The sequence below is a fragment of the Pseudochaenichthys georgianus genome, chromosome 8, assembly GCF_902827115.2.
Source record: "Pseudochaenichthys georgianus chromosome 8, fPseGeo1.2, whole genome shotgun sequence".
NCBI classification, from domain to species: domain Eukaryota; kingdom Metazoa; phylum Chordata; class Actinopteri; order Perciformes; family Channichthyidae; genus Pseudochaenichthys; species Pseudochaenichthys georgianus.
The window spans coordinates 11,990,163-12,004,227 of record NC_047510.2 but is presented as its reverse complement, the minus strand read 5'-3'; the positions used below and the strand labels follow the sequence as shown (position 1 = coordinate 12,004,227).

Here is a 14,065-nt window from a genome sequence, read left to right as displayed (position 1 = left end):
GTACAAAATCTACCTTGACTCGGGCTTATTACATATAACCCCTTAATGACAGTAACCTTTTACTTTTGGGAAAAACTCCTTACGCTTTACTCCCTGACCGCTTATCTTCTTGCTACATTAAAATAATTATTAACAATTAGATACAAATAAAAACCAAGAGGGGTCTATTTTTATGTAGTTTTGGACTCATCACAAATTAGTTTGTATGTCATCCTAATTTTTAGAATTAACACAAATGAACTGTGGTCCAAACTGTGCACACGTTATGCAGAAGAGCAGAGGATGAGCACTGGAAAGACATTCTTGCTTGTTCTATAGGGTCTCAATTTGCTCTGGACTCGGTCTTGACTCTGACTTGTCTTGGACTTTATTTGGACGTTTTAAGGTTGGTTGGTTCTTCAACAATTACAATGAAACAAACACATTTTACATGAAAGTTCTATTGACTTTCAGAATGCTTTTCACAATAAAAATATTTTAGCTCATACTTTTTGAATTTGGGGTAAATGAAAGATTATACAGGGGCCATATGCAGTGATCCCTTGAGGTCTTTTTTTTTTTAATATACAAAGGTATCAGCCTGATGAACACAGTCTATAAACTATATTTTGCTTAGTGAGAGGCTAATATTTTATCTGGAGAGGAAACGCCAAAATGACAAAGTAAAAAATCCTCAAAATTATATTTATTAAGTGATTAGTTGCTTTTTGCTAATGACAGTAACACTTAAAGCTAAAATATCTTCATTGTTAAACTATTTTGCTTTCCATGGGAGATTATTCCTCCAGGTCTCCTCTGGAAGGCAGCAAAGCTAAATGAGTGTAAATGACCACAAACCGAAGCAGGAGGAGAAGAAGAGGAAGCAGGAGAGAGTGAGGAAAGCTGGAGAGGAACAAGGAAGACAGTCAACAATCTCATGTAATTAAAGTCACAAGTTGTCATGCGTACTTAGCATGATAGAAGGGAAGTGGTTGTAAGAGTGCTGCTCTGTTGCTGCCTCTGCACCCCGCGAAACGGCCCTTTTTCCTGCCTTCCGCGCATTAAACTTTCACTATAGCGTTAGAAAAGTCAACTCTAGTGTCGTGACTTTGTTACCATGCATTTATCCTTGAAGAATCCATATGGGAGTCTTTCCTAGTTCAATTGAGGAGACGTTATAATAACAGTGGACGCGGCAATAAATTGAACATGTATTAAAAGGAGTAGGAGAACACCATGGCAGACAGGAGGACTTTCAACGTTGTGATTCTGGGGTTGGGATTTCTGTTCATTTTTACAGCCTTCACCACCTGTGGGAATGTTGAAGTAAGTAAAACTTTATTACTGAGTTTCTACACATCTACACCTGCTTTTTTTATATTGTAAGTTGCATCTACTTTTCACAAAACCCTGCAGCAAACCCTGTCCTTCCAGTATACAAAACTTGAAGATAACTTAATTTAACAAAAGTATTGCAGCATACGGAAACAAATCTATTCTATTGTTGTTTGGATTTTTTTTTACAAAGTTAAAATACAAACATCACATTTATGCATTTGTTTTTGGTGGTACATTTTTTTATTACAAGGGCAATCTAATAATGCGCATTACGGTGCAAAAGCTGTTTGTCATGCGCAACTCGTGTTTCTAATTTCCTTCAATGGTCAGTGAAATGATCAAACCGGATGGGTGACTTAATGACACAATCATGACCTATTTTTCCCAATCTAACCCTGTGTTTTAATGTTTAATTTTAATGTTTTAATTTAATTTTAATTTTTTAGCAAACTGTAGTGAAAAGCCTGCAGAACAACACTTTCACTGGGAGTGGGTACCACAGGTAGGCACATTCTCTTTATCGACTAATCGATTAGTGTCATTAACGACGACAGATGTGTAAAACTGAGATTCACCACAAAAAATCATGGAAAAGCACTGCTTTAAGTCTTGTGTAACATAGATGTCTTTATGTATTGTACATTTAGCATGGAAACATCATTAAAATAAATGGAATAAACACATTTTCATAAACAAGCACATTGTAAATAATAACTATCTTTGCCTCCCCGCAGTCTTGGAATCATCTATGGAGTCTTTTCGTTCGCCAATTTACTTGCACCAACAGTTGTTGCTGTAATTGGACCAAAATGTACTATGTTTCTGAGTGGCCTACTTTACAGGTAAACATTGTTATTGTAATTATACAGGATGTTGCAAAGATACTGAAACATGCTGCTCATTGCTGTTCTGCATGCTTTCTGTGCAGTGGGTACATTGCTGTGTTCATCATCCCTTCAACATGGTCCTTCTACCTGACCTCCGTGCTGATCGGCATAGGAGCAGCCAGTAAGTTCCCCTACCAGATAGGAAATGATGTTGAACATATGACTGTAACTTTTTTAATGTTTGCAGCAGCATTCAGTTTATAACTTAAAATGCTGATTAGCAAACGTTAAAAGAAAATTATAGAAATTCCGTTAAGACAAAGAGATTTGTCTATTTTTAATTATTCCATAACTTACAATGCACAATTGAAACCTGGCTTATAATGTCAAGAAAGATCAATTAATTTGGGTGTTAATATCTGTCTCTTTTACTCTAATATACCAGTGTGCCTGGATGTTTGTCTTTTGGATTTTAGTTATTCATTCCATTGATGATTATTGTTTTAATTCATCATTTTGTCTATAAAACGCCAGGAAATAGTGAAACATTTTCATTACTACTCCACAGAGCTGAGGTGAAATCCATAGACAAACATATAAGACAAAGAAATGAAAAATATAAGTCAAATTGGGTTAGCTTTATCTTTCAGGTTATTTGAACGCTGAAATCGCGTTGAAAGTTATTTTTTAAGAATTCAGGTTTACCATTTTTTTGTTCTGGGCACATAGGATCAGATCCCAAGTAAAAATATGTAAACATCAATAGTACAACTTAGTTCCTGTTGGTTTTCAGCCTATTCAATCTTATTTTTGTGTTTCAATAGTGTTTGATCATGCATACAGGGATTATCAGGCCTGGGACGGGTAGACGCGCATAAACAGTCTTTCCCAAATTAGAACCTTAAATGGGTTAGGAGCTGTTTTTGTAAATATTATGCAGCACTTGGAGCTTGCTCGCAGATATGAATGAAAATGCAGAGAAAGCAGCCCTCTGCTGAGCATTTACTGGAAAAATGAAGAAAAATGATTCAGGGCTGTTTCTAATGCAGCCTCAAATCATTGCAGTGCGATGAATTTGTATCATGATTCATGTCCCAGGGCTACTGTGAGGCATTACTTACCAACACAGAAAGATCATTTGTCACATCGGGTGGGCAATTAACTGACTGGTTACATTTTTCCCTCTCATGACCTCTCTCACTCTCTTTCCTAAAGTGCTGTGGACGGCTCAAGGACACTTCCTGGTGGAGAACTCCGAGGCCTCCACCATCAACAGGAACACAGGAGTGTTTTGGGCTCTCCTACAGTGCAGGTACGCAGACTGACACAGATACACTCCAGTCTTTCACTCTATCCACTGGTACACACGATATGTTTTCAAGGGGCCCTGTTATGCTCGTTTTCATGTTCATATGTGTATGTTGTGCCTCTACAGCAGGGGTGCCCACACTTTTTTGGCTGGTGAGCTACTTTTGAAATGACCAGCTCACCGAGGTCTACCAACCAAAAATAATATCCCAAATTGCAAGGGTTGCTGAATAACACATTTTATTTATACATGGGATAACTACAATAGGGCTGCAACAAACGACTCATTTGATAATCGATTAATCTATCGATTAATGAAACGATTAATCGACTATTATTCGGACTATTACTGTATGCCTTGCACAATTTCTCAAACGCTCTTATTTAGCCATCAACTTTTAGATTTAGCTTGAGGTTGTTTTAGGCATGTGGAAACTAACAATGAAGACAATAAAGATGAATACTTGATTCAAAAATACATATTATTAAATTAACTTAACAAATTGTGAACAAAACTAACATTGCTTTTTATTTAAATAAAATAAATAATATTTCACATAAAAAAAAACAACAATGTTTTAACAAATCGTATTAAATGATCTGATGACAGAACTGTAAACAGAATATCTGAAACCTTAACAAACTAAATAACGCTGTTACCTCTAATCATTAACCCATGTTTGTATAATTGAGTTAACTCCGTGTGTTGCTGCTAGCATACAGAACACCTGACGTGGAAAAGTTACTCGTGGATGGAGCTACAGAGCTACTAGAAAGACAGTGGAACCCGGTGCATTCCTCCGTCTGAATGTGGAGCACTTTTTCTAAATGTTTAGACAAATTGCTCGTGTTACCGCCCTCACATGCTAAACACTCTTGGCAAGGAGCATTATCCACTTCAAGACGGGTAACATTTAACCACACCTTGGAGCGCTTCTCTCCGCCATCTCCTCCGTGTTGCTGCATGTAGCAGCTGCGTGTGTGTAAACTGCCCCGCCCCCTCGCACACAGACGGGAGAGAGAGATCTCGTCTGGATTGGAAAGGTCGAAAATACACCGACCATAGATGCATTTGTTTGTCTTTTTGCATGTTAGAAACGAGTTGGCGACACTAAGACTGCGAGATAATGTTTTTGTAGCAATAATGCATGACCTTTCTCTTTCTAAACTCGCTACTCGGAGGGAAGTCGCTGCTATGCCTTGTGAACACTCCGATAATGCCTCTCTCCACGTTACCTTTCTTTGGCAGAGCGACGCTTGCTTTACAAATAAGGCAAATAACCTTTGAATGTGACATCACAAACAAATATTCTTCCTCCCATTCTGGGTGGAAGTGGTATGTTTTTAGCTTCTTGCTCGGTCCCGCACTCATTTTGTTGTTTGTCTCTTGTTTCTCTCTTTAACTTAATTTGAGTTTTCCCGGCACTTGACTGATTTTGTATCGCTTTGCATTCTGGGTTAACAGACTGGAAATCGATAGGTCGCTTTTTCTGTCAATCAAGTAAACTCCTGAATTAAGTGGCAGGGAGACCAAGGGAGGAGGGATCAAAACCTGTTTTGTCTATTTTAATGGAGCTGGATTTTTTTTTTATGATCTACCAGCATTGTCCTCTGCTCTACTGTGACATGTTTTCATGCTTTAATGTTCAAAAAGGTCTTTCTTTTGTGTTAATTGGTTAGCTGGCCTGCTCTGTTGTGATTCCTCAACCTCTTACATAGTGATGTCACTAGGTTAAAGAAGTAAACAAAGGACTACAATGGAAGCATTTTCGGCAGGGGGGAAGTGTGTCGAAGAGAAACTTGGGGATTTTAGCCTTTGGAGACCATTTACATGCACTAGAACCTACAACAAACTACAGTGAAGGGAAAACCCCCAAAAGGATAATAGAGCCCCTTTAATATTTAGATAACACTATGTGAATCTCTTAAAAACATTTGACCACATCCTTTTGGGAAATAAATATTCATTTTTGTATTTGTGAATCTAAAAATCCTCCTGCTTATTTGCTTCCTAAACCAACCCACAGTAGCAAATACAATAGCTAGCATTGTTATTTCTTCCATCATCATCATCATTACATAACACCTTGATTTCCCCCCCATTTTTCTTTAATGCAACTATTCCATTTGAGCAAAGACAGAGTTACACTGCAGCAGCCAAAATACTGTCAGGCCTGTTTTTGTAGCCCGACAGGTTATTACTGTATGCCCAATTTTTAAATACATATACACAAAAAGAATCATGCTAAAAATTGGCTGATCTGTCAGTGAGTCATTTGTTTTCTGCAAAATGTAAAAACACCCAAAGCTCTTTCAACAGAGTTCTGCAGGTTCATGTTGGCCTGTTCATCTCTTGTATTCAGCCCACTGCTCTTGTACACTGGCTTGACCAGCTAACATGTATTTGTTTAAATATGCAAATTGAATTAGTCTAATAATGACATTGGCTGTCACCTGCTCCAAAGCTCACAGGAGGGCCCTGCTAATCTGGCTCTGCAGTGATGACCTCTGCCACAGTAAACTCATGAATCACTTTCTCACTGCTTGTAGAATGCACTTACTGCTATGTTATAATGAAACACTCCTGCTATAGCTTGCAGAGGCTTTGGGAAACACTAATTGCTCATCTCCATATTTTTTGTCAAAGTGTTATGTAATTAAAAAATGCTGTAAAAAAACAAACTGCAGAAGCATACTAGAAAAACGGAAACTGAAAAAGAGTTTCAGTTCTCCTTGTTGGCTTTTCTGCATGCATGCTTTCTCAAATAACAATTCAGAATATACGATATAAGCCCGTGTATCTTTTAATTAAACTGATTGTCTTAATGCAAATACTTTAATTAAAGGTCAACACGTACTCTTACACTAGAAGGTTTGATTCACAACAAATTGCACAGGGCATTACTTTCCAAATGTTTTTTTGTTGTGTAATTCTGGATCTTCCAACGTATCACATGATCTTCAGCCCTAAAGGGGCCCTGTTATGCATTTTGGGGTTTCCCTTTTCTGAAGTGCGTAATATAGCTTTTGGTGAATGTAAATGGTCTGCAAAGGCTGAAATCCGAAAGTTCATGCCAGAGGGAGTTTCTCTCCCACTCTCCCCCCCTGCCTGAAACACCTCCATTGGACTCCTTTGTTTACTCCGTAACATAATGACATCATATGTAACACTCACGCTTCTATTGGCTAACACATTGTACATGATAGGCGAAGGGGCTGGACACCTCTAAGCTGTTGACCAATCACAACAGAGCCGGCCAGCTAACCAATCAGAGCAGACTGGGCTCTGGTTTCAGACAGAGGGTGAAAAATAAAGAGCTTTTTGAACATCAAAGCATGGAGACATGTCAGAGTAGACGCACTAAATACAAATATGAACCTGAAAATGTGCGTAATAGGGCCCCTTTAGATAGCTCGAGATAAAATCAAAATCTATAATTCCATGTTGCGGAGCAAATTCTGTCTGCTGATAATGATCATGTATTACAGTTGAAAGCTTCAGAACAGCTAAACATTGACCTTGAGGTGGAGTTGTTTGTCGATTTACCCAAATAGTTTGACATGTTCTCCCGGGAGCTGCAATAGCTGCCCTCTGCTCATAGTACTAGGATGGGTTAAATGCAGAGGTCAAATGTCACTGTGTGTGCTGTGTGCATGTACTGTATGTGTGACCATTAAATAGGGTTTCGTCCCTCAACCTCCAAAGATGCATCAAAAGGCAGAATTACAACTTTTTGTGCTACTTCTTTGACGTCTGTTATTTACTCATGTACATATTTGATCTTATTTACAGCATGCTGTTTGGCAATCTCTACATTTATTTTGACTGGAATGGGAAAACAGAGATATCAGGTAGGTTAGAACTTGAGTAAGTCCTGTCTGTGACTATAATAGTAATATCTAGCATGGTGATGGAAGCAAATACCAAGAGGATTATATATGAATATATATTGTGTGTTTTAATTAAGCGCTTTGTTTTAATCTTCCTCTCCCAGACAGCAGCAGGAAAAACATCTTTGTGTCCCTGCTGGTCACCTCGGTGCTCGGCACACTCAGCTTCCTGGTGCTGAGGAAGAGCCATCACGCAGAGGAGCTGCTCTCTGAAGAGGAAGGCCAGTCGCTGCTCTCACCTCGCACTATGTAAATGAATATCCTTTAGATGATAACACCTTTTTCTCTCTGGTCCAAATCACTCAGAATATATAAAAATGTCAGTACCACTCGTGCAAAAGGACAAAAGGGTACAAACCTCAAGTGATGAAGAATAGTCCACTGTGTTTTATACAACATGTAAAAATGACAAAGAAGTGAATTCACCTTTCGTTCAGTTGTCCATGTGTAACTATAATTATACCACCTTAAAATGATATTTTTAAATAACCAGCGTTGAAATTTGCAAGTGTTTTCTTCATGACTTTCAAATGCAGTTCTGCAGGAGTTTTAAATCACCCTTGTCCTTCACAGAAATGGCAGAGCGGTTTCCTGCACATCATTGCAATTTTGACAGAGCAAAGCCTAATCATTGCACTTTATACGAGTGGGGTGCAATCAGGCAGATGTGGGACAGCAGGGACGGATACTTCCTGTTTGAGAGAGTACAGATTCTCCAGGCACAGCCCTCAAGAATATTTAAATATTTATGGCTTGAAGGTTCGACTCAAAATACGGGATGAAATAATAAGTGAAATGTGTAGCTGGAGACTTAAAGTCACGTGGAAGTTAATGGCCAAAAGAAGCCCAAATGCAAGGGTTTGTGTAGGACAATTTAGAAAATGTGCTTTTGCAAAATTTGACACCAAGGTTAGTGGATAGAAATCTAGTTTGCGCTTATTTGTAAAAAAACGTGTCCTATAAGCATGCTTGTGTCTGCCTTATAAGCAGTTTGCGCTCAAAAACAGTTACAGATATAATTTCTGGATGCAGGTATTTGATTATTAGCAGAGTGTGAGTGTGTGTGTGAGTGTGTGCCTCATTTCTTTTAGCACTCATTTGGACTTTACAGGATTATTTTAGATCATTATGCAAAAACTAAACTGTGTTTCATTTAATTAAATGTTTTAATTTAGGATTCTTTTTGGATTAAATTCAGCTTTGTCAAAGTTAAAATGTTTTTTTTGTTTTCTAGGTATAAGCAAAGAGCCAACTCTGCCGTGGAGGATGCCAAATTGGAATTCAGTAGGTTATATTATTTATATAAACTAGCGTTTATTTGGATGCAGAATCAACTAAATGTAGTAAAAAGTCCCAAATATTCCTAATGCTCATTCCATATGTATTGTGTTGGATTAGTGATCAATTGTAGTGTAAACCTTATTTTTCCACTTGAGGACATTATGCAAATGTTCACGTTTATATTTGTATTTTGTGCCTCTACTATGAAATGTTTACATGCTTTCATTTATAAAAAGTGCTTTATATTTCTCATACTGCCTGTATGTGGGAGAGAAAGTCCCTCTGGGATTTGAGCCTTTGCAGACCATTTACATGCACACAAACCTATAGAACACACTACAGGAAAATGGAAACCCAACAAAGCATAATCGGGCCTCTTTAAGTCTTCATCACCTGGGAACCTTGAATGTCCATACAGAATATTGTTGAGATATTGTATTTCAACATAGTATTTCATGGCTAAACATGCAAAGGAAGAGATATTGCAATTATTCCATATATTCCAGCATTTCACAGAAAAAGGCCCTCAATAGCTAACAGAAATACTTGTTATTTTCCGTCTCTCACCCACTGCAGGCAGCCTCTAGCTTTACACACTTCACCACTCATGTTCTGAAACTAGCAGGCACTTTGGTTTTCCTTTCAAGTGAAAACTTATTTCGTCAAGGATAAAAAATCTTCTAGCATTACAAGAGCGTACACACAAACTGCCTCGTTTCAGATTCTATCTCTGTTTGTCAACTTTAAACTGCGCAGCACTTGCTCCCGCCTTCAGTGCAGCCTCAAGTTGTTTGGATGATCAGATTGCCCTTTGTCCTGCCTGTATCTTGTGTGCGTGTAGTCCATAGACCATGTAGAACATCTGCCTCAGGTATCAGGCTTATCCAAGATGCACACTGATTCATGTCAAGCGAGGGCATCCGGGCCTGTATATAAATAAAAACAAACCCAGTGGGATTTCTTCCTTTTAAACAATCGGGATTTACCTAACAGCCGGTTGAAATTCTCCCTTGGGTGTTTTTCAACTTGCATTAAGATGCGGCTTTTTGGCCTATTGAGACGGAGTATTTCCTTTTATCTGTGTTAAACGCACATTCTCAGAGGGTAATGGCGCCTTACCATCTGCGTTTCCTCTCAATCCATGCATAAAAAAGGTATATCATATGTTATTAGCAATTCAAATCAGTGTATTGTGTCTCTCCCTGCTCAGGAACCATGCTGCAACTTCTGAAGACTAAAACTATTCTGCTCCTGAGTCCCTGCATGGCATACAGCGGTAAGCTTCATGATAAATGCGCTAAGTATTAGCATTAAGTATCAAACCTCCAGTGAAGGCTCGGGCTACAGCGTGTGTGTCTTCCTCCGCAGGCCTGGAGCTATCATTCTACAGCGGGGTGTATGGGACGTGTATCGGAGCGACTGCACAATTTGGGGAATCCGCAAAAGGCTTGATTGGAATCTCTGGGATTGTGGTAGGCATTGGAGAAATTGTGGGTAAGTTAACATTACCGCAGCTCTTTCAGTGATTAAAAAAAGTCACTCACAGTGTCTTGAGTTCATTAATGTGTTCCCTCTTGTCAGGTGGAGGCTTGTTTGGATTGTTGTGTAAGAACAATCGCTTCAGACGGACCTCTGTGGTGTTTCTGGGAATGCTCGTCCATTTTGTTGCCTTCTATTTAATCTTCCTCAACATCCCAGATGACGCCCCTGTCGTCTTTTATACCAGCTCTCAAAGTAAACCATATTTAGCTCCAAAGTAAGTGTCTCCCCCAACAGTTTTGGATTGTTTGAAGTGGGGTTTTATGAGGTACATAGTCAGTGTATTACCTAGAGTAGAACATCGGAAAAAAGCACAAACAAGTATTAACAAGGAAGCAAAGCAATGTGCTTCTGTGGAAGGGGAGAAGAAGTAAAATGTGTTTTAGCCAACTAAGAGACAACCATTTCAGTTTACTTAATGTATTAATATATTTTCACTGCTTTACCTTAAAGTCATGCAGCCCTTTCTGACAGAAAACTTAAGCAGTTATCAAAACGACCAGACTCTTAGAAAAGAACATTCATTTGACCTCACAATTCACAGAAGTTGCTGATCTAAGATTGTCATTGACATAACTACGCTGTAGCTATATACACATGACAATACAAGCCTTGAATCTTGAATCTAGCAAGGCTTCAATAAGTCAGTTCCTCTGTTTTATTATGCAACTTTTACATTTGAACTAACCAAGGTCACATAGCTGCTGCTCTTTTATTTGATTAGCTACCATTTATTGTAGCTAATTCACTGTGAATACATAGCCTTTTCAAGCTCTCTTCAAACAATCCCTAACTAACGCTTTAACAATAAAGAAGAATGAACGCCAGGAAGGCCAGTTACAATCCTCTTCAGCAATCTTTAATAAGAACTATATTTCTCTCTCAGCGTGTCCATCGCCCTGCTGTGCAGCTTCCTGCTCGGACTCGGGGACAGTTGTTTCAACACGCAGCTCTACAGCATATTAGGATGTGTTTATGCTGAGCAGAGCGCGCCTGCTTTTGCCATCTTCAAATTCATCCAGGTAATCCCGAGTCGCCAATTCCCATGATTCCAAGTGTTGTTTTGTTAAGTATGAAACACATAAATAATAAAGGTTTTGAATTGAATTCACCTGGAGTCCCATTAAAAAAGGGAAAGAACAAGACCTTTCACACACCTCCTAATCCTCCCTTTGTCTTTGCTGCGAAATTGGTCTCTAACAAGAAATACACCATAGGAATTGAATGTGAAATTAACTCCAATTAAAATGCAGTTTTGTACTCTTAGTGCATACAAATCTGCTCTGTAAACCGCCATTTTCTAAAAAACACAGATCCCAAAAGGCGGGGAATTAAAATGGTAATTTCTTGCTTTTATGATGGCCCACCGTAGTTTTGCATTTATTCGACTACTGATAAAATACCTTGTTTTGATAAAGTCAATCAGATCTTGAATAAAGTAGTGTGTTTTTATTTTAATACTTTGGTAAAAGAAACTAATACATACACATTAAATCAACACATTGACATTATTTTTGACTTGAAAGTGATTTGCACTAAATATTTTATAAATATAAAAACAGCAGGAAATTAGATATAATTACAAATACTGATGGCATTGGCANAAAGGTCTATCTTATCTATTAGTTAATTTGATTGCATTTAAAGAGGCCCTATTGTGCTTTTTGGGGTTTTCCCTTTCCTCTAGTGTGTTATGTAGGGTTTTGTGCATGTAAATAGTCTGCAAAGGCGAAAATCACATAGTTCCCTTCAGAGGGAGTTTCTCCCCTGCCTGAACACTTTCATTAGACTCCTTTGTTTACTTCAGTAACAATAATAATGACATCACTACGTAACACTCGCTCTTCTATTGGCTAGCGATGATATGCAAAGGGAGGGACATCTCAAAGTGGTTGACCAATCACAACAGCACCGGCCAGCTAACCAATCAGAGCCGACTGGGCTCTGGTTTCAGACAGAGGGTGAACGTGAAATGAGCATAATAGGGCCCCTTTAACAATGAATGTTCAGTTATATAACTGGTACAATGAACTATGGATTTTGTCGGCTGAACTGAAGCATCCTATATCTTCTATCCTCTCTCAGTCTGTCTTTGCAGCCGTGGCGTTCTTCTACAGCGGGTACATCCTGCTGAAGTGGCAGCTCCTGCTGATGGTCATCCTGGGCTTCACCGGGACTCTCTGCTTCTTCGTGGTGGAGCGGGTGCAGAACCTGTCTGTAGACCTGCCGGAATATTAGACAGAAGACATTTCTGCATCAGCAATGATTTTTTAATATGTGTTAGTGGGAAGAACTACAGCCATCAGAGGAACAATCCATCATGTTTTATTCCATCAGGAGTCATTTGACAATCTTTTATTACTATGCACTATATGTCATAAACCTTGGGATAACATTAAAGTAGTTTGAGTTGTTGCAACGTGTGACACTGAGTTGCCTTTAGAACATTTGAATCGTGGACCTTTGCTCTCTGTTCTATAAATCCCAACACTAAACAATCTCATCGTTAATGATTACCTTATTTTCCTCCTGCACTGTTGATCTTATTGTATCATTACAAACATAACCACTTACCTTTTTTTGTACTTAGTTAGAGTTGCTTCCAGCTCAGGTTTGTAATTCAAGTCAGTGTTATATGGTTAAAAAATATTTTTTCATTTGACTTTTACTTTAAAAGCTGTTCATAGTTTGTCACAATGAAAATGGAAGAGAGAAAGTCATGTAAAACTGTTCCTGTCATGTTTAAGAGAAATGTAAACTAATCTAATGCCTGACAATCCGTGTTGTACATTTTGCATTTTTTCAATGTTTTCTCCCTATCTTGATAAATAAAGTTGTATTCATTTCATTTCATTTCAAACCTTTATTTATCCAGATTGGTCCCATTGAGATCATAGATCTCTTTTTCAAGGGAGACCTGCAGCATATAGGTTCCACATGAAACATAAAACAATAAAGGACATTATACATTATATTTACAGGATACATAGTTATAGACATTTACAAGTGCCCATAGTATCAGCAAGCATTTCATTTACCCTAGCTTTAAAAACATGCAGAGGAATGAGATTGCTCAGTTTCAATTCTTGCTGAAGATTGTTCCAAGCAAGTGGAGCTGCGCACATAAAAGCTGTCTTACCCAAGACAGTCCTTGCTCTTGGCACATCCAACAAGACCACATCATGTGACCTCAGACAATAGCTGCTTGCAACTCTCTGTGTTATCAGAGAGCAGATATAATACGGGAGTTTACCCAACAAAGCTTTATAGATAAACGTGTACCAATGACTGAGCCTCCGTACAGAGAGTGATGGTAAACCTGCCTTGGTATACAGTGTACAGTGATGTGTAAGTGCTTTACAATTTGTGACAAATCTCAGAGCACTGTGATACGCAGCATCCAATTTGCTCAGGTAATTGGCAGGTGCATTCATATACAACAAATCCCCATAGTCCAGCACAGGTAAAAAGGTCACAGAGCCTTTTCCTGGCCTCAAGCGAGAAACAGGACTTGTTTCTGAAAAAGAACCCTAGCCTAACCCTCAGTTTTTTAAGCAGGTTATTGACATGAAGTTTAAAAGAGAGACAATCATCAAGCCAGATACCAAGGTATTTGTAACAGGCAACAACTTCAAGTGTTGTTCCTTGCGTAGTTACAATATCTAAAACAGGCTCTGGTGTCTTTTTAGCTTTTGAAAAGAGCATTACCTTGGTTTTATCCACATTTAAAAGAAGCTTTAGTTCAGAGAGCTGAGTCTGAATAGTGTTAAAAACAGCCTGTAATTTAACACCAGCCTCCTGAATGGAGGGACCTGCACAATACATCACAGTATCATCCGCATAAAAATGTAAAGTAGCTTCATCCACATTATCACCTACACTATTAATATATATGGAGAATA

General features: G+C 38.5%; 1 protein-coding gene across 1 annotated transcript; it reads left to right on the top strand.

The window, feature by feature from the left end:
• The first annotated feature begins 833 nt into the window (after positions 1 to 833).
• Positions 834 to 13,011, top strand: LOC117451301 (UNC93-like protein MFSD11). The gene is made up of 13 exons (XM_034089531.2): positions 834 to 1,305; positions 1,764 to 1,819; positions 2,052 to 2,159; positions 2,246 to 2,325; positions 3,360 to 3,456; positions 7,246 to 7,304; positions 7,448 to 7,592; positions 8,578 to 8,627; positions 9,835 to 9,900; positions 9,993 to 10,118; positions 10,206 to 10,380; positions 11,050 to 11,185; positions 12,249 to 13,011. Exons 1-13 carry the CDS (start codon positions 1,216 to 1,218, stop codon positions 12,399 to 12,401), a joined length of 1,341 nt encoding a protein of 446 aa, XP_033945422.1. The 5' UTR covers positions 834 to 1,215; the 3' UTR covers positions 12,402 to 13,011.
• The last annotated feature ends 1,054 nt before the right edge of the window (positions 13,012 to 14,065 follow it).

Bases quoted from the DNA above. Each gene is read 5' to 3' on its own strand.
- LOC117451301 (XM_034089531.2), top strand. From the start codon at position 1,216: ATGGCAGACAGGAGGACTTTCAACGTTGTGATTCTGGGGTTGGGATTT. The intron at 3,457-7,245 runs GTACGCAGACTG...TCTTATTTACAG, and splicing joins TGGGCTCTCCTACAGTGCAG to CATGCTGTTTGGCAATCTCT. The intron at 7,305-7,447 runs GTAGGTTAGAAC...TTCCTCTCCCAG, and splicing joins TGGGAAAACAGAGATATCAG to ACAGCAGCAGGAAAAACATC.